This window comes from Rutidosis leptorrhynchoides, chromosome 3, assembly GCF_046630445.1.
Source record: "Rutidosis leptorrhynchoides isolate AG116_Rl617_1_P2 chromosome 3, CSIRO_AGI_Rlap_v1, whole genome shotgun sequence".
Lineage (NCBI taxonomy): Eukaryota > Viridiplantae > Streptophyta > Magnoliopsida > Asterales > Asteraceae > Rutidosis > Rutidosis leptorrhynchoides.
This window is the reverse complement of record NC_092335.1, coordinates 664,201,492-664,219,984: the sequence shown is the minus strand read 5'-3', so window position 1 is coordinate 664,219,984 and position 18,493 is coordinate 664,201,492. Positions and strand designations below refer to the sequence as shown.

The 18,493-nt window shown below is 33.9% G+C and overlaps 1 protein-coding gene and 1 long non-coding RNA gene across 2 annotated transcripts; one reads left to right on the top strand and one right to left on the bottom strand.

Annotated features, from left to right (window-relative positions):
- Positions 1-1,397: 1,397 nt before the first annotated feature.
- LOC139899274 (uncharacterized) lies at positions 1,398-8,539 on the top strand. Its single transcript, XR_011777406.1, has 4 exons — positions 1,398-1,758; positions 1,878-1,943; positions 2,048-2,075; positions 8,371-8,539. It is a non-coding gene; the product is annotated as an uncharacterized lncRNA (long non-coding RNA).
- A 4,146-nt stretch (positions 8,540-12,685) lies between these two features.
- On the bottom strand, positions 12,686-18,264 carry LOC139899273 (fructokinase-1). The gene is made up of 5 exons (XM_071882095.1): positions 17,773-18,264; positions 16,448-16,701; positions 15,641-15,932; positions 15,201-15,353; positions 12,686-13,197 (listed from the first exon to the last, which is right to left on the bottom strand). Exons 1-5 carry the CDS (start codon positions 18,148-18,150, stop codon positions 12,808-12,810), a joined length of 1,467 nt encoding a protein of 488 aa, XP_071738196.1. The 5' UTR covers positions 18,151-18,264; the 3' UTR covers positions 12,686-12,807.
- Between the last annotated feature and the right edge of the window lie 229 nt (positions 18,265-18,493).

Genomic DNA, 18,493 nt, shown 5'->3' with positions numbered 1-18,493 from the left:
TTCCTCGTCCCTGAACTTTACATCGATTTTGACTCCCTGTCCTTTTTTTTTTTTTTTTTTTTGTGCATTCCTCGTCCCTAAACTATCAAAAGAGTACATCCCTCGTCCCCCGTCTACTTTCTGTCAAAACCTACCGTTACCCCTTATCACGTGCATGTCATGTGAGGGTATTTTAGTCTTTTTGATGTTTTCTTCCCCAAACTGATCTTCTTTCTCAAATAAAATATACTACTACTAAAACACATAGTACAAGTAATCAATTCATCTTCATCTTTATCTTCAAGCTACATATGAACAAATCCAAATACAAATACAAACACACTCAAATCCAAACCACATTAAACGATTAAATCTAATAAATTTACAAATATTCCATTAAAAATATCAGCTCTCTAGGCCATTTCATTTTTCATATTAAAATGATGAATCTGAATGTAAATTAACATAAGAACCCAAAAAGAAAAAAAAAATAATTCTAAACAATTAACTAAATCAAATTCAAAATGAGAGCCAAACATCATCATCATCAAATTCACTAACCATATCTCATTTCCTGTCGGGTCAAGTAGTCCTTTGTCTTCTCGCTCAACTTTTTCGATGGTCAACAACACCGATCAAACGAGCAGATCTACTCAAATCGCCATTAGATATGCTCTTACTCAAACTAGCAGATCTACTTGAATTGTGTAGATCTAACAGGAGACCTCAGGAGTCTGATTTTAGGGGTTTCTTTATTACATCGGGACCTCAGGAGACCGAGAAAGGTTCAAAGAAGAAGGTCATGAGTGATGAAGAAGTTGAAGAGTGTAAGAAGAAAGCCAAGAAAAAGTGAGAGTATGAGGTGCTTATCCTTCTCCCTTTGATTTTATATAGTAATACATAAAAAGAAAAAAAAAATTAAGAAAATAAGATGAATCAATTTGACTACTTCTGGAAGCTGCGGGTATGAAGCTTGTGAATCTGGCTTTCTTATTTGGATTTGTTTTGTTTTGATGATTTAATTTCGATTTTGAATCTGATGATAATGATAGATATTGGTGGATTATATGGAGAATGACAAAATTAGAATTTTGCAGAATGAATTAGGAAGAGAGAAGTAAAAAAGAGAAGGGATAAGACGAAGTGACAAAAATACCCTCACATGACATGTACGTGATAAGGGGTAACGGCAGGTTTTGACAGAAAGTAGACGGGGGGACGAGGGATGTACTCTTTTGATAGTTTAGGAACGAGGAATGTACAAAAAAAAAAGAAAAAGGACAAGGAGTCAAAATCGATATAAAATTCAGGGACAAGGAATGAAATTTTGTCATTATATTATATTATACTTGCATGCTAAAAGAGCCCAAAAAAAAAAAAAAAAAACTATAGTTTCCTTCACTAAAACCCTCAAAACATCTCACCTCTTCCTTAAAAACCTCCATCCCTTCCACCACCTTCTTCATCTTCTCAAAACAAATCACCTCCATCTCTCTTACTCACAAGTCACAACCACATCTTCACCTACTCTTTTCTTATTTAACTCTACCCAACCTTCAAACAAATTTATATCTAAAACTATGAATCTCAAATCTCAGGCTACTTCATCTCAAATCCTCATCGTAACCGCTGCCGTCTGCATCGTCGTCCCGTTGCCGCTTGCCTCTCCGTCACCGTCACCGCTGCCGTTTGCGCCGCTGTCATCGTCGCCGTTGTAATTGCTTTCAACGCCATTCATCAATCACGCTACTTCGCCCTATTTCACATACATACCAACAGGTAGATATATCTAGGGTTTATAACCTATCAACTAAATTTCTTAGTTTTCACTTAAAACTACACACTATTTGCTTAATTTGTCATTATAGACCATTAATGCATCCCTAATTTCATTACAGTTTTTTAATTTTATTAATTATGCTCATATCCAATACTCTGAGAAGTATTTCGATGACTGAATACAGGTAAAATATTTGCTATCAATTCACTTAAAATGTTGTCTTATTTGATTTTGAATAATTTGCTTTGAAATTGTGATTTATTGGCATGTTGTTCTTCCACTACGAAGCCTCTCCCGAAGTTCACTATTAACTGAGGTATAACAATATATATATATTGTTATAATTCAGTAGGCTTATAACTACCTTTAGTGGTTTGATTCTTGATGTTATAATTCAGTAGGCTTATAACTACCTTTAGTGATTTGATTCTTGATTTAGAATACTAATAATGAAGTGTAAGAACAAAGATGATAATGGAGAGAAAGAAAGAAACACTTTGTAAGTGTGAGAAATGGTGCAAGTTTAATGCTTGCATTCATGAGTATTTATAGCCTAAAATCTCAATATAAAAATACATACTTTGTGTACCAAAATTGACTATATGTATACACCAAAATTGACTATCCATATCTATATTATTATTATTATTATAACACTCCCCCTTGGATAGCAATTTTATTTTGTTGAAGATCAACTATAAATTACTGCCTCGTTAAAAACCTTGCTAAAGAAAACCCAGTGGGAAAAAACTTTAGCTAAGGGAAAAAGAGTGCAGCATGGAGTTGACTCCCCCTCAAGTAGACATCGCTTCAGCTGTTACATCTTTTGAACATGTCTCATGCCAATGTTATGAACGTGTGTTCTGAAAATAGCAGTTGGAAGTGCTTTCGTGAAAAGATCAGCAGAGTTTTTGCTAGATTGCACATATCTCATTTCAATCTGGTTGTCCTTAATGAGATTTTGAGTGTATGAGAAGAATCTAGGTGGTATGTGTTTTGTTCGATCACTTTTGATATACCCTTCTTTCATCTGTGCTATGCAAGCTGCATTATCTTCATAGATAGTTGTTGGACTTTTATCGCGTTCTAGTCCACAAGAATCAGTAATGAGTTGTGTCATTGATCTCAACCAAAAACATTCTCGAGTAGCTTCATGTAATGCAATCACTTCGGCATGATTTGACGATGTAGCAACAAGTGTTTGTTTTTGAGAACGCCATGATATTGCAGTACCTCCATTTAGGAATACATATCCAGTTTGAGATTTAGCTTTATGTGGATCAGATAAATAACCTGCATCTGCATAACCAACCAAATCTTGTTTTGATTCGTTAGAATAAAATAATCCTAAATCAGTAGTTCCTCGAAGGTATCGAAATATGTGTTTGATCCCATTCCAGTGTCTTTTGGTAGGAGCAGAGCTGAACCTTGCCAACAAATTAACTGCAAAAGAAATGTCAGGTCTTGTACAATTTGTAAGATACATAAGAGCTCCAATTGCACTAAGATATGGTATTTCTGGTCCAAGAATGTCTTCTTGATCTTCACATGGACGAAATGGATCAGCTTCAACATTGAGTGATCTAACAACCATAGGAGTACTTAATGGTTTTGCCTTGTCCATATTGAAACGTTTCAAAATCTTTTCAGTATATGTTGTTTGATGTACAAGTAAACCATTAGGCATATGCTCAATTTGTAAACCAAGGCAATACTTGGTTTTTCCGAGATCTTTCATTTCAAATTCTTTCTTTAGAAGTTGAATGGCTTCATGGATCTCTTTATTTGTACCTATGATGTTAAGATCATCAACATAAACAGCTATGATTACATATCCGGATGTTGTTTTCTTAATGAAAACACAAGGGCAAGTAAGATTATTTGTATACCCTTTGCTTATCAAGTAATCACTTAATCGGTTATACCACATACGTCCCGATTGTTTTAACCCATATAAAGATCTTTGTAATTTAATCGAATACATTTCTTTGGGTTTTGCATTTGATGCTTCTGGTACCTTAAATCCTTCAGGTATCTTCATATATATATCACTATCAAGTGATCCATATAGATAAGCAGTCACAACATCCATGAGATGCATTTCTAAATTTTTAGAAACTGCCAGACTGATTAAGTACCTAAAAGTAATTGCATCCATAACAGGAGAATAAGTTTCTTCATAATCAATTCCCGGTCTTTGAGAAAAACCTTGAGCTACAAGTCTAGCTTTATACCTTGTAACTTCATTTTTCTCATTTCTTTTTCGGACAAAAATCCATCTGTATCCTACAGGTTTCACATCTTTAGGAGTGAGAATGATGGATCCGAAAACTTTTCTTTTATTGAGTGATTCTAATTCAGCTCGTATTGCTTCTTTCCATTGAGCCCAATCATGTCTATTTTGACATTCAACCATAGATGTTGGTTCTGGATCATCATCATTATTCATGATGTCATATGCAACATTAAATGAAAATTTCTCATCAAGATTTTTCATTTCATTTCGGTTCCATAATATTTTTGAATATGCATAATTGATTGCAATTTCTGTATTGACATCATCAATCTCCTCTGCAGTAGGAGTACTGATTTGTGGTTCTTCTTGAACACTTTCTTTTACTTCATTATCAGCTGATTTTCTTTTTCGAGGATTTTTATCCTTTGAACCGATTGGTCTTCCACGTTTCTGACGTGGCAAAGATTCATGAGTGACGTTATTGCCAGCTTTTGGAATTTCAATTCGAGCTGGAGTATTTACTGCTGGTATATATGATTTTGTCACCGTTTTTGTATCTGTAAATGCATCAGGCAATTGATTTGCAAGTTCTTGTATATGCATTATCTTTTGAACTTCTGTCTCGCATTCTTTTGTGCGAGGATCAAGATACTTTAATTGAGGTTCACACCATGAAACATCATTTTCTTTATTTTTCATTTCTCCCCCTAATCTAGGGAACAATGTTTCATTAAAATGACAATCAGCAAAACGTGCTGTAAAAACGTCACCTGTCATAGGTTCAATATACCTTAATATTGAAGATGTTTCATATCCAACATATATTCCCAACCTCCTTTGAGGACCCATTTTTGTACGTTGTGGTGTCGCAATTGGAACATACACTGCACAACCAAATGTTCTAAGATGGGAAATATTTGGCTCTTGACCAAAAGCAAGTTGTAGGGGGGAATATTTATGACTTGCACTTGGTCTGATGCGAATCAATGCAGCAGCATGTAAAATTGCATGACCCCATATAGATACAGGGAGTTTTGTTCTCATTATCAATGGTCTAGCGATTAACTGTAAACGTTTAATCAATGACTCGGCTAAACCATTTTGTGTATGCACATGAGCAACAGAATGTTCAACAACAATTCCTATAGACATGCAATAGTCATTAAATGCTTGAGATGTAAATTCACCAGCATTATCAAGTCTCACCCTTTTAATGGTGTAATCAGGAAAATGAGCTCTCAATTTAATAATTTGGGCAAGAAATTTTGCAAATGCCACATTACGGCTTGATAACAGACAAACATGAGACCATCTGCTAGATGCGTCTATTAGAACCATGAAATATCTAAATGGTCCACATGGTGGATGAATTGGTCCACATATATCACCTTGAATTCTTTCAAGAAACATTGGTGATTCTTTCTCAACCTTAAGTGGTGAGGGTCTAGTTATCAATTTTCCAAGAGAGCAAGATGTACATGGAACCATTGTATCATGATGGATTTTTCTATCCTTTAGTGGATGTCCATGAGTACATTCAATAATCCTTTTCATCATTGTTGATCCTGGATGGCCTAATCTGTTATGCCATAAACTGAATACACCAGGATCAATATATTTTTCGTTAACTACCATATGTATTTCTGGTACATTTATATGTGTATAATGTAATCCAGAACTAAGTCTTGGCAGTTTTTCAACCACATGACTCTTGTCAGTGATACTTAAATATTTCTCATTTTCTGTTGTCACTGACTGATAATCATACCCGTTAAGGTATATGTCGGAGAAACTCAATAAATTTCTGCTTGACTTGGGAGAAAATAAGGCATCATTTATTAAAAATTTTGTACCATTTGGTAGTATGAAATTTGCCTTTCCTATCCCTTTTATCAAGTTAGCAGGTCCTGATATTGTATGTATAGTTCCTTCCGTTGGTTTTAGATCAATAAAATATTTCTCGGATTTAAGTATAGTGTGTGTAGTTCCACTGTCTGCTATACAGAGATCTCCACCACTTGATTGATGTTGAATTCCAGCAAAATTCATATTGAACTTTATATATAAGAAATAAATAGTGAGTACATTAATATTACACAATATTTTAAACGCAAATAGATAGTACTGAAACATTTAGCAAACATAATGACAAAGACAGACGATATTAAATCGTTTATTTTTCAAAAGACACACAACTTAAACATTCAAGAAATCTTCATATAAATCAGATGGTTTCTCAGTGACTGTTGGATCAATATTATCCACAAAATTTACTTCCTTTTCTTTACCTTTCAGCGAATCCTGATACATCTTAACAAGATGTTTAGATGTTCGGCAAGTATTAGCCCAGTGGCCCATTCTACCACATCTGTAGCAAGATTCTTCAGAATTTTTTAGAAGAATTTTCTTCAACATCTTGTTTAATGGGCTTGTTTTGTGGTTGATATTTATATTTTCGTGGATTACTATTTCTTTGACCACCACGGCCACGACCACGTCCACGCCCATTACCATTACCATAAGGATGGTTTCTACCATAGTTATGGCTTTTGGCATGATGATGGTGATGGTTATTATAACCACGACCTTGCCCGCGTCCTTGTCCCTGTTTATAATTATTTGCAGTATTTGCTTCAGGGATTGCAAGTGTACCAGTAGGACGGGATTGCTGATTTTTCATTAATAGCTCATCATTTTGCTCTGCAACTAAGAGATATGAATTAAGTTCAGGATATGTTTTGAACTTTAGCATTCTCAAATTTCTTTGCACTGTGATGTTTGCAGCATTCATTGTGGAGAAAGTTTTCTCCATCATGTCTGCATCACTAATTTCATGTCCACAGAATTTAAGTTGTGAACATGTATTATACAGAGCTGAGCTGTATTCATTTACTTTCTTAAAGTCTTGGAACCTTAATGTTCTCCATTGTTCCATTGCAGCTGGAAGTAAAATTTCTCTTTGATTATTGAATCTGCTTTTGAGACCTTCCCATAAAACATGGGGATCTTCTACAGTCACATAATTATTTTGTAAGCATTCATCAATATGTTGATGAATAAAGCAACATGCCATAGCTTGTTCTTTTTCAGAACAAGTGTTGTTTTCATTTATGGTTTCAAGAATGCCCATTGATTTAAGATGCATTTTTACTTTTATAACCCATGGCATGTAGTTGTTTCCAGTTGATTCTAAAGGAGTAAATTTAAGCTTTTCCAGATTCGACATTTTCTATTATCAAAAATTAAAACAAACATCATGATAAATTAGAGTCAATTTATATTCATAAGTATATAAACATTAAACATAAATTTAATATAACATAAATGATAAGTAGGTGACAGTGTCGACCATGTGTAAGCAATCATAAATAAATGTTATATAACAAAAATATAAATATTAGTAAACATAAATGAAAATTTGGCGACAGTGTCGACCATATATTTTTTCAGGTGGTATAACCGACCTATATCATTCTGGTGGTATAACCGACCATATATCATTTTGGTGGTATAACCGACCATATATCATTTTGGTGGTATAACCGACCATATATCATTTTGGTGGTATAACCGACCATATATCATTTTGGTGGCAGAGCCAACCATATTTAGTATTAAGATTATCGTGCTGATAACGTGTTATAATTCAGTAGGCTTATAACTACCTTTAGTGGTTTGATTCTTGATGTTATAATTCAGTAGGCTTATAACTACCTTTAGTGATTTGATTCTTGATTTAGAATACTAATAATGAAGTGTAAGAACAAAGATGATAATGGAGAGAAAGAAAGAAACACTTTGTAAGTGTGAGAAATGGTGCAAGTTTAATGCTTGCATTCATGAGTATTTATAGCCTAAAATCTCAATATAAAAATACATACTTTGTGTACCAAAATTGACTATATGTATACACCAAAATTGACTATCCATATCTATATTATTATTATTATTATAACATATATATATATATATATATATATATATATATATATATATATATATATATATATATATATATATATATATATATATATATATATGTTTTTTGTGTTTACATATAAGGTTTGTAAGCGTGAATTTTTGCAGGTCTATAATCGATAATATTTACTAGATTGCACGTTTGATTGTATGATTTTATATAAATAAGAATATTTTTATGATTTTAGATTGCATTAGTATGAGATAACTACTTTCTACCTCTAATGTGTCTCTATCGCTAACCTATTTTAAGCCTATGTTCAAGTAGTCATGCAAGTGTACTAGGGAAGCAACCAAATGTGGTCACGCTGTCAATGAAGTTTTCTATTGTTCTGGTTGAATTATTCAGAAGATATCAAAGCCGAATTAATGTCATGATTGTCTATTATTTGACCAGGTTACAACATTAGAAGGTACGAACACTTGCAGATGCTGGTCATAGTAGCGAATTCCATCCTAGAAATCCTGATTGTGCACACAACGCCTGGAAGAGCTGAAGTTTCTGCCCTTTCAATAAGAGTACGACAAGGTGCGGATGTCATTATGCTTTCTGAAGAAACGGCTTATGGCAAGCAAGTTTTATCAATTAAAAAAATTAATCAACATGTCACTTGCTTTCGGTATAATATTCAACAAACTTGATTACTTTTAATATTTGAAAATTTTACCAAATATTGGATCAATTACGTCTAATGTGACACATTAACAGCTAACTTAGCAAGATTAGTGTCTTTTTGGTGGTTCATTTATTGGTAGGAAATACTATGGTTGACAAACACCTACTCCGGTTAATTACTAATAGACTTCAAAAGTATTTATGAAGATTATGTCTTTCTCTTATAACATTTCTTGCTGGCAAACTCTCATTTACCATTGGTATTGATATTGTTTGAACTATAGTGTTATAATTAACACTTCATTGTACCAATGTTTACGCTACCTTTTTTTACTATAGTCTTGCTCATGGATAAATCACCGCCTTTAACATTATATTCATGGTACCATGTATACCATAAGACATAAGACATATACATAATACAATATACGGATTGAATATTGGTGCTCATAGGATGTACGGATTCGGTGAGAATACTCTTTAGAGGAATTGTAAATTGCTATTATCAGATGCTTCGGAACTTTGACTAATAAATTATTTATCGTTGATAATACTGCGTTTTTGTGTATGCATTTGTTGTTTGTTAGCTTCACGTATGGATTAAATATTGGTCTTTTTTTACCCTCCTTTTCATCCCTTTATTTTTACGTTCAATTACCCTAACATATCAATTGACCGTTAACCAACCGAAACAACTGGAATTTTAACTGACTGTTAAGAGACTGGAATAGCCTCTTAGAAACTATATGAAATAGATTATGAATATAATATAATTATAGCCACATCTTATTTATCTTTTGATCATTACAGAATTGAACAACCAAAAGCTATATGCAACCTTTGTCCGAATCACAAGTACAAAAAAGATAGAAGTGAAGGTGCATCAACCCGCAATGCTAAACTACCTCACAGATCATTATGTACTGATGTCTAATGTATGTCTGCTTCTGGATATCCATGTAAGCTATATACAAAAAATACTTTAGGACATTCGAATTGTATTAAATATACTAGGATGTAATTTTGCCTAAAAAGTAAAAACTAAATTAGTTTTGCCACTGATGGGTATGTAAGTTTTAATATTTCCATCGTGTATGTTTCAAATGACATTTCTTTGGATATCCTTTGAAAAAAATTGTATTATGTAAGATTAATTTGTCATGTATCACGGTTTGCAGGTAAGGGAATTCCAGAACTTGGAGTGGATAATGATCAAAAACATACTCCACAAATGATATATTAAATTCGTCCAATCCTCAAAGTAAAAAATATTTGTTGCTTTATGTTAATGTAATTTTTTTTTTTTTTTGGGATATTGTTATTCGGGCTACTACTATGTTCATATTGAAAAAGCTAAAGCTATGCCATCTATGTTACTTTAATCTATTTTACAATCACAATACAATAAAGTTACAATCCCAATACTTTCCTTCTAATTTGCAGTAGGTTTTAAGACAAGTTGTTTCAAAATGTTGTTACAAGACTTGATAGTGATTTGTAGGGTGTAATTTTAGAATTTTCACCATCAATTGCATCTATAAAAGATGATGTAGTTTTTTGGTATCTATTGATTGTAATTGTAAACTGTAATTGTATATGCATCTATGGGCTAAACTTTAGATTCACTAATTGCTTCATCTATTGATTATTGTAGGTATTTGAGCGATAGACGTAACCTGTATGTAAAGGCTCACCCTGCAACTCAAATAGCACCAACACCAACAATAAAACAAGAATCAGAAAAAAATCCAGCTGTGTGAAGAATGTAACCCCCATAAAGTGACAATAACTAACCCAAAGAAAAAAAGGACTGAAGCCGGGAACAAATGCCATTAACCAACACTACATATTTTGTCGTAGCCACTTTCACTTTGTTAATGTAAACACTGTTGGCTCCCTTTAGCCACTTCTAATTTGTTAATGTAAACAGCCAACAAAAGCACCAACGGTTACTACAAATCAACTACATGAAAGGCGAACCTAAACATGCCCGTCGCAACGCGCGGGCCGTTTATAATCTAGTTTAAATCTAAAATATATGGATTTTGTTAATGTATTTTTTTATTAATTTGTTAAAATATTAAAATTTGTAATTAGTATATACATAAAATTATAAAAGTTATAATAAATTACTAACTATTAAATGTAAATATTACGTAGTAGTATCAAAAAATTTTCTGACCTTATTAAATACTCGTATAAATTACGGATACTTAAAAATCATTGTGTATTTTGCTTGCCCTTATTGTACTTCCTCAGCTTCAATGTTTTTTTTTTAGACATCAATTTGGGATCACTCAGGGGACTAAACCATCCACGCTTTCATCTCCTGTAGTTGCATAACCCGCCCCCAACTACTGCCCTGGAGGAAACCCGAACCAATCCAAGAGCACGGCTGGTGAAACTCCCTCCCCGCTGCCCCCGTACTAAGCGAAAGGCGACCTGAGTAGATATTTCAAGTCAGAGATAACATTGAGTGCAATATTTCGGAGTTGAACTCCTGACCTCTTGATAAGAGAGGTAGACACTACCAATTGAGCTACAACTCGATGTTTTTTTTACTTGGTTGTACAACATGAGTTTCAGACCAACAATGAAAAACTTAACCAAAATTCGGGTAGATTCGGGATTTGACTTGGTTGATTATAATGACAAAGGCTTGCAAAACTAAGCAGAACCTACGAATTGAATCTTAAGTAGTGTATCACTAGCGCAAAGCTAATTGCCCTTTTTCAGTAGGGGTGAAAGATTAGATCTTCTTCACCAGGACTAAGTAACTAATTGTCACGTCATGACTTCCTCATGTTAGGAAGAGAGGATCGCCTGGACGTTGGGAGATACAAATTTGAGAGAAAATAACTCTATTACTTACAAGAATAGATTTACAGAGTATTACAAAACTCTTAAAAAAAACTCTCAAACTCACACACACTCTCTAGGTTGTGATTACACTTCTCTGAGTGATTTTGGGATGATTTACAACTGAGGTTTGCACCTCTATTTATAGCTAAAATTCTATGGCGGTGAATGGTGTGAACGAGGAAGGTGACGTGTGAACGTGGAAGGTTGGCGGCCGTCACCGTTTTCAACTTTGCTACTTCCACATGGTGTTCAAAGTTGCCTACTTTGAATATCTAGAAACAAATCTTGATTACGGCATCTAGAAGGTGAAGTTGGTGTATGGCTGGAAACCATCACCTCACCAAAACTATCTCAAGTCTAAATCACTCTAAACCATGACATATTTAGTCATTAATATTGGAACCTGGTTATATTATTTAATTAGCAAATGTACAATTAAGAGTTAATGATATCATTGGTTCATGTGACTTACACCGGTAGTTTATTTTCTTTTTAGAAGTATACCTGTAGTCCGTGTAATTTATAAAATGCACAAAGATAGTCCAAAACTTAACGCAGGTTAGTTTGTTTCATTAACTAACTACATCTACGTTACTCTGACCGATACTTCATGAGAAGCAAACGAGCACAGATGGAGGCACATTCTAGATGCATTGCCCATGATTTGAGTTAACGATATTTTTATAACGACTGTCAATACAAAGAATTATGCAAGTAAAATTTGGACCAATCACTGTGCATTTTATAAAGTATAAGACTATTGGTATTGGTATATTGGTATAACTTTTAAAAGAAAAAGATTATCGGTATAATACTATAATATGATATAAATCCGTAGAAACTAGTTGTAATTAACTCTACAATTAATAAACCTATTAGTACAAGTAAATACTCCAAACCATCCGTCCTTAAATAACCACAAAATGGAGGACGGAACCATCGAAGGGGACCACAAAATGGAGGGCAGAACCATTGAAGGTGACAAGGACTAATTGGAGGACTAGGGAATGATCAACTTCCTCACGAGGGCGACGGGACTAGTGTACCAATGAAAATGTTTTAATGTTTTCATGCGTACCATTGTATCTGTTTCAAATTATCACTCAGATTCGAACATGTAATGTAATGTATGTATAATATAATATAATATAATATAATATAATATAATATAATATAATATAAGCTTCACCATATTTGTCTTGTAAAAGTAGAAACACCAAGGATCAACTCAGTATTCAAAAGAAAAAAGAAAATGATCAATAATGATCTATCAATATGCATCAAACTCAAAAACTCAGTTTCTAACATTTCCATTACCTGCTCTAAACAATTAAACATACAAAAAAATCATAAATTTCAAGAAGACAATATCCCATCTGCTAATGGAAGTTCAAGCCTATGCAGAACCTCACTAACCACCTTTTGGAGGTTGACACGGTTAAAAAATCCATTTCCGTTTCCGTTCACTTCTATTTTAGAGAGAATTGTGACGTCTCCTCTGTTCGAATTTTCATCGACTTCTATTTTCCAAAATGTTTCATCTTCATTGAGATTTGATTCCTTTATAAGTTCCGTGACTTTTTGCAAATTTGCAACGTTCCTACCGGCCCCACAACCTGTGGCGGTTGCTGCACCAACAGCGTTGGCTATTGTTAATGTATGAACCAATGGCATATCGTGAATGTAGCCATAGGCAATTGCAGCCACGAAGCTGTCCCCACATCCAACAGTGTCGATCACGTTTACCTGTTAAGAGAGTTTTGCCATACTTTTATTAGAATGTGAAGATACTAGCGGGTTACATATGTTAGGTACCGGGTCAATACAGGTTTGGGTTAAAAAGGGACATTTGGTCTTCATCCAAACAAGGAAGGTCGAGTCAGGAGACCCGAAACACTTTTAGCCCAAAGCGACAAAAGAAGACCCCGCCATAAGTTCTTTTGCCAAAGAAATCAGCTCAAATTCCTAATTCTATAGTGTCACATACTACTGACAATTAATAATAGGTTTAAGGGATATCTATCAGATAAATAATACAGTATTTTGGTCTATATTCTGATGCTGTGCAAGGTTGTAAAAACACGAGACGGTCAGGACCTTGGAGCGTCGCTACGGTCAAAACGGGGTCGAGATGCATATATATATATATATATATATATATATATATATATATTGGAGGATCAAGAGGGAAGTAACCAATCGGGGGGAAGCGGGGGGAAGCAAAAACTTTTTTTTTTTTTTCCGTTTTTTGAAAAAACTTTGTTCACGAACATTATAGACGAACATTATAGATGAGATGAAAATATGAACATTTAGTAGAGACACTTTTTGATAAATGTTTTTATTTTGGCGGGAAAACGCTCGAAGAAGTAATGTATAACAATTATCGTATTTTTCGAGCGTATATTGAGGTTTTAGCTATTGGGGTTTAGATATTAGGGTTTAGATATTAGGGTTTATAGGGTTTAGATATTAGGGTTTAGAAATTTAGGGTTTAGGGTTTAGATTTAGGGTTTAGATTTAGGATTTAGATTGAGTTTTTAACACGAACGGTTTAGAGTTTAGGGTTTAGGGTTTAGGGTTTGGTGTTTATTCTTAGATTGAGTTTTTAACACGAACGGTTTAGAGTTTAGGGTTTAGGGTTTAGGGTTTGGTGTTTTGGGTTTATGAATAAACCCAAAACACCAAACCCTAAACCCTAAACCCTAAACCGGGCTAAATTTTACTTCACAAAACATGAAAAAAAAACGTTCATATTCTTCACGAACAATATTATCTTGAATGTTATTTTTTAAGATCGTTTTCCCGCCTAAATAATAACATTCATCTCTTCTAAATGTTCATATTTTCGTGTGATCTTGATGCCGGAAAAAAAAATTCCAAAAAAACGAAAAAAAAAAATAATTTTGCTTCACCCCGCTTCCCCCCGATTGGTTACTTCCCCATTGATCCTGCCCCTATATATATATATATATATATATATATATATATATATATATATATATATATATATATATATATATATATATATATATACAACAACAACAACAATACCCAATACCACATGAGTGGTGTATGGGGGAGGTAATATGTAGACAATCCTTCCCCTATCCGAGAATAAAGATAAGTCATTTTTCCACCTAGAGTGAAACACCACTCTCAAGAGTAGAGAAAGTCATCCCTCTCTTTTATATATATATATATATATATATATATATATATATATATATCAAACATAAATATTTAAAATTAAAGGCAAATATCTATGTTTAATTTGAAATATTTGCCTGTAATTTGAAATAATGTTTATGTTTAAAAAATATATTAAAAGTCAACGTTGGACAAAATCCGTCTCGAACCCATCTCATCCCGCCTCGACCATTATTAACCGTTGTTCTGACGTTGACCGTTTTTTACCCGTTTTTAGATCCGTTGCGACACTACAGACACTACACAAGTAAATCCATTGCAACATCCATTGCGACGGCCGTCTCGGCCGTTTTTTAGTACACTTATGCTGTGTGGCCTTGGTGGTACCACAATTATTAACGATTTTACATCATGATTTTAGAGCATTGTGATTTTCTTTTCAGGTCTGCAAATACTTCAAAAAATGTATTCAAGTTTGTTTTTCATCTAAATTGTTATTTTGATTCATTATGAACATATATTTATCATCGATTTTGATAAACTAAAAGCATCAACTATCTTATATTGATCTAAATACAACAAAAGAACAAAACAGCTACCTGAAATGAAGGTGCACATGATATGCCTGATCTAGTGATTAGAACCGAGCCCTTGGATCCCATCTTAATGATCACCCATTTTGTACGAACTCCTTCATTAAGCAACTCCTTTCCAGCCGCTATAGGGTTCCGCAAACCAGTCATCGATTCAGCCTAGTACACAAAAATTGTGGCTGAAAATTAGTACAAGATTATTCAAGAGGTGATAGTAAATATGCAACATTTACAACAATTTTTTCTTCTGTTTCACTTGCAATATTAACACTTAACATCAATTAAAAATTCTAAGGAAAGATTACAATATTTTGTTCCCGTTGTTATCTTTTTGTATGTAACCGAACTGAGAAATATAGTTACTCCCATTTCAGAATTTCTACCAAAATATTCCCGTTTAAGACCGGAAAGTAAATTCTTTAATGAGAACAAAGTATGAAGCAAACCTCGTCTGAAGTTAAAAGAAGAACGTCACTCAGCCTCAATAACTTGACAAGTGCGTCTTGTTCTTCAGGTGATCCAACAGCTAGAGACTTCCCTTTTGGTCCAGGGTCAAAAAATATAGACGTCCCAACTTCAACAGCGTACTCCAAGGCACGTGAAATCAGACCTGCAGGAAGCTCATCGAAGCCGTAGCCATTACAGAAAAGGACTTTTGACTTCTTGATATTTGACTTCACTTCATCAGATAATGTTCGCATCCAAGAAAATGCAGGCTCCTTGCTAAAATCTGCTCGACTAATAAACAAATCATGGTCAACTACTAAAGGTGTTAAATTTGACTCTCATAGTTATTTCATATATTTCGATTGTAATTTATCTCAAGTCAAATAGTTCAAATCAAATCAAATATAACTAGCTATAAATAAAGAACATATGAAATGGGCCAAACGGGTTAAAATTGTCCATGTAAGATTTTATTGCATAGAAGCTCCGAAAACATTTTACTCGAAAGTATGAAGACAAAAGACTGTAATCATAACTAACACATTAATTATCTATAAATCTATATCTATCTATATCTATAGACTATTTAAAAGAAAATGGAAAAAAATAATGTCCATGGGTCAACCCAACCCAACCCAACCCAACCCACACTAAAGGTTATCATTCCGACCCGATCTAGCTTGACCCATTACCAACCCACCACTACTACAATCTCTACACTGATGAAATTTTATTTCCGAAAGTTGGAACCCCTCAACATAAAAACCAACTTAAACTTGCACGAACCTTAACTTAAACACTTGTACCTGCAAAACCCGTGCCTTTGCAACGGGTCCACCAATACCCAACATAATAGTGTCTCATATTCACTGCTCATTTTGTTGATTATATCATCCTCCTCCTCTCTCATCCCTATCACATTAATCCCCTCATCATGAAGCACTTCTAAAAGAAACTTCCCATAAATTTCATCCCCAATATGACCAATCACGTTGCAACGAAGACCCAACCTTGCTGCTGCTATAGCCATGTTGCAGTTACCACCGGCTTCCCAGTATTTCTATAAGTAAAGCCAAATAAGTCAAGACTTAAAGTAAAAAACTTAAATAGGTGAATATACTCCTATAACACACTCATTTTACCTATCTTTAAACAATATAACAACTTACAATATATGCAACACCAAAAAAAGTTATATTAGTTTAATTACAGTAACAAATAAACATCCAAACACTGCCTATTACAGCTTATTAAACGGCAACAGTTGTGAATTTTTACAAGAAAAAAACCACACATTGTACCTATAAAGTAAATTACAATAAAAACTTATTGGTAAGCCAAATAGTAAGCACTAAAACTGAACCTAAAATTATTCATTTCTATTTGCCCATCAAACATTCACTTAAAAGTAGAAATGGCAAACAAGACCCAAAGCCTCAAAAAAGATCTATTGTGTTTACTTGAAGACTCAAATGGGTCCAAGCACATATTAGAAATTAAAAAGGAGGAGTTCATTTTAAAAACTCATCAAAACCCAACTTCTTTTCAAAGTTTAATGGGTCCTAGGCTTGACCCAATTGGGTCCTACTAAAATTTAATCGAGGTGCGTTTTTCGAGGCACGTTTTCAAGAAGCATTTTCAAGCCGGGTTTTTCGAGACACATTTTCGACGCGCGTTTTCGACGTGTTTGAGGAGATTTCGACGAGCGATTTTCGATCCGCGCTTCCTACCCGACCCAACCCAAGCGATCTGGGTCTTGACCCAACCCGACCCGGGTCTCAACCCAACCTGTTCGACCCCTTTTAATTCTGACCCATTTTGACCCATGACCCGTTTCAACCCAAACCCATTTGATCCTGACCTAAGCCGACCCATCTCGACCCGTTTGCCAGGTATACTTCAAAGTAAGTATACACCAACATGTGCTTATTCCCTCAAAAATAACGAAATAACCAATTTTTTAAGCAATTGCATATCAGTTACAAAAATAAGCAATAACCAGATAAACCCTATCATAAATAAAACCCTCTTACTCATACAAACAACCCTACCATCTGAGCATGCCAATGGTTTTTCAATTATGTAATACTAACTAAAATTAAAATTAAATAAAAATTGAAAACTAAAAAACCTTATCAGGAGGTGATTTAGAAAGCTGTTCCATATAATGTTTCCTTTCATCAAATGAAGAAGGTGGCAATTCAGGAACATTAAGCACAACATCCACACATAAATTTCCAAGCGTAGTTACATCAATTTCCTTCTCACTGCTTAAATTAATCGAAGAAATAGCTCGTTTTTCAGAAACCGGAACCTCAATTCCATAACTTTTACAGTTAACCGGAACATAATTACTCCTAATTACATAACTACGGCGACAATTGTATCCATTGATTCTGAATTGTGAAATTCTTGAATTAGGGTTTTGAATGGAGAATGGATGAGAATAACGTAATCCATTATTGGGTATTAGAGTGTGGGGATTTAGGGTTAGGGTTTGGTGATGCATTAATTGATTAACTGAAGGATTAGGGTGACGGTGACTAATGGTTATGAAGGTGGATTAGGATTGATTTTTGATTAATTGTTTGCTTGTGAAATAAAATTATGAAAAAGGGATAAAACTGGTATGTGTTTGTGTGTGTGAAGTTGTAGAGTTTGATTTGATTTATGTTTATGCATATTAATAAAAAGTTACCTTTTTTGAAAACTTTTGTGGGAATTTTATTCCTACTACTTTCGGTAGAAAAATGGGTTATCTTCACTTGCGAGTTGCAGAGAGATTCAATTTCTTTTAGAGGTATTATTAAAATCTATCTATAGTTTTTATTAAAATTTTATAGTGATGATAT

Coding starts and splice junctions, on each gene's coding strand:
- LOC139899273 (XM_071882095.1), bottom strand. CDS start 18,150: ATGCATCACCAAACCCTAACCCTAAATCCCCACACTCTAATACCCAAT. Junction 15,933..16,447: donor CAAAGGCACGGGTTTTGCAG/GTACAAGTGTTT, acceptor TTTGTTTATTAG/TCGAGCAGATTTTAGCAAGG. Junction 13,198..15,200: donor CATGTGCACCTTCATTTCAG/GTAGCTGTTTTG, acceptor CTCTCTTAACAG/GTAAACGTGATCGACACTGT.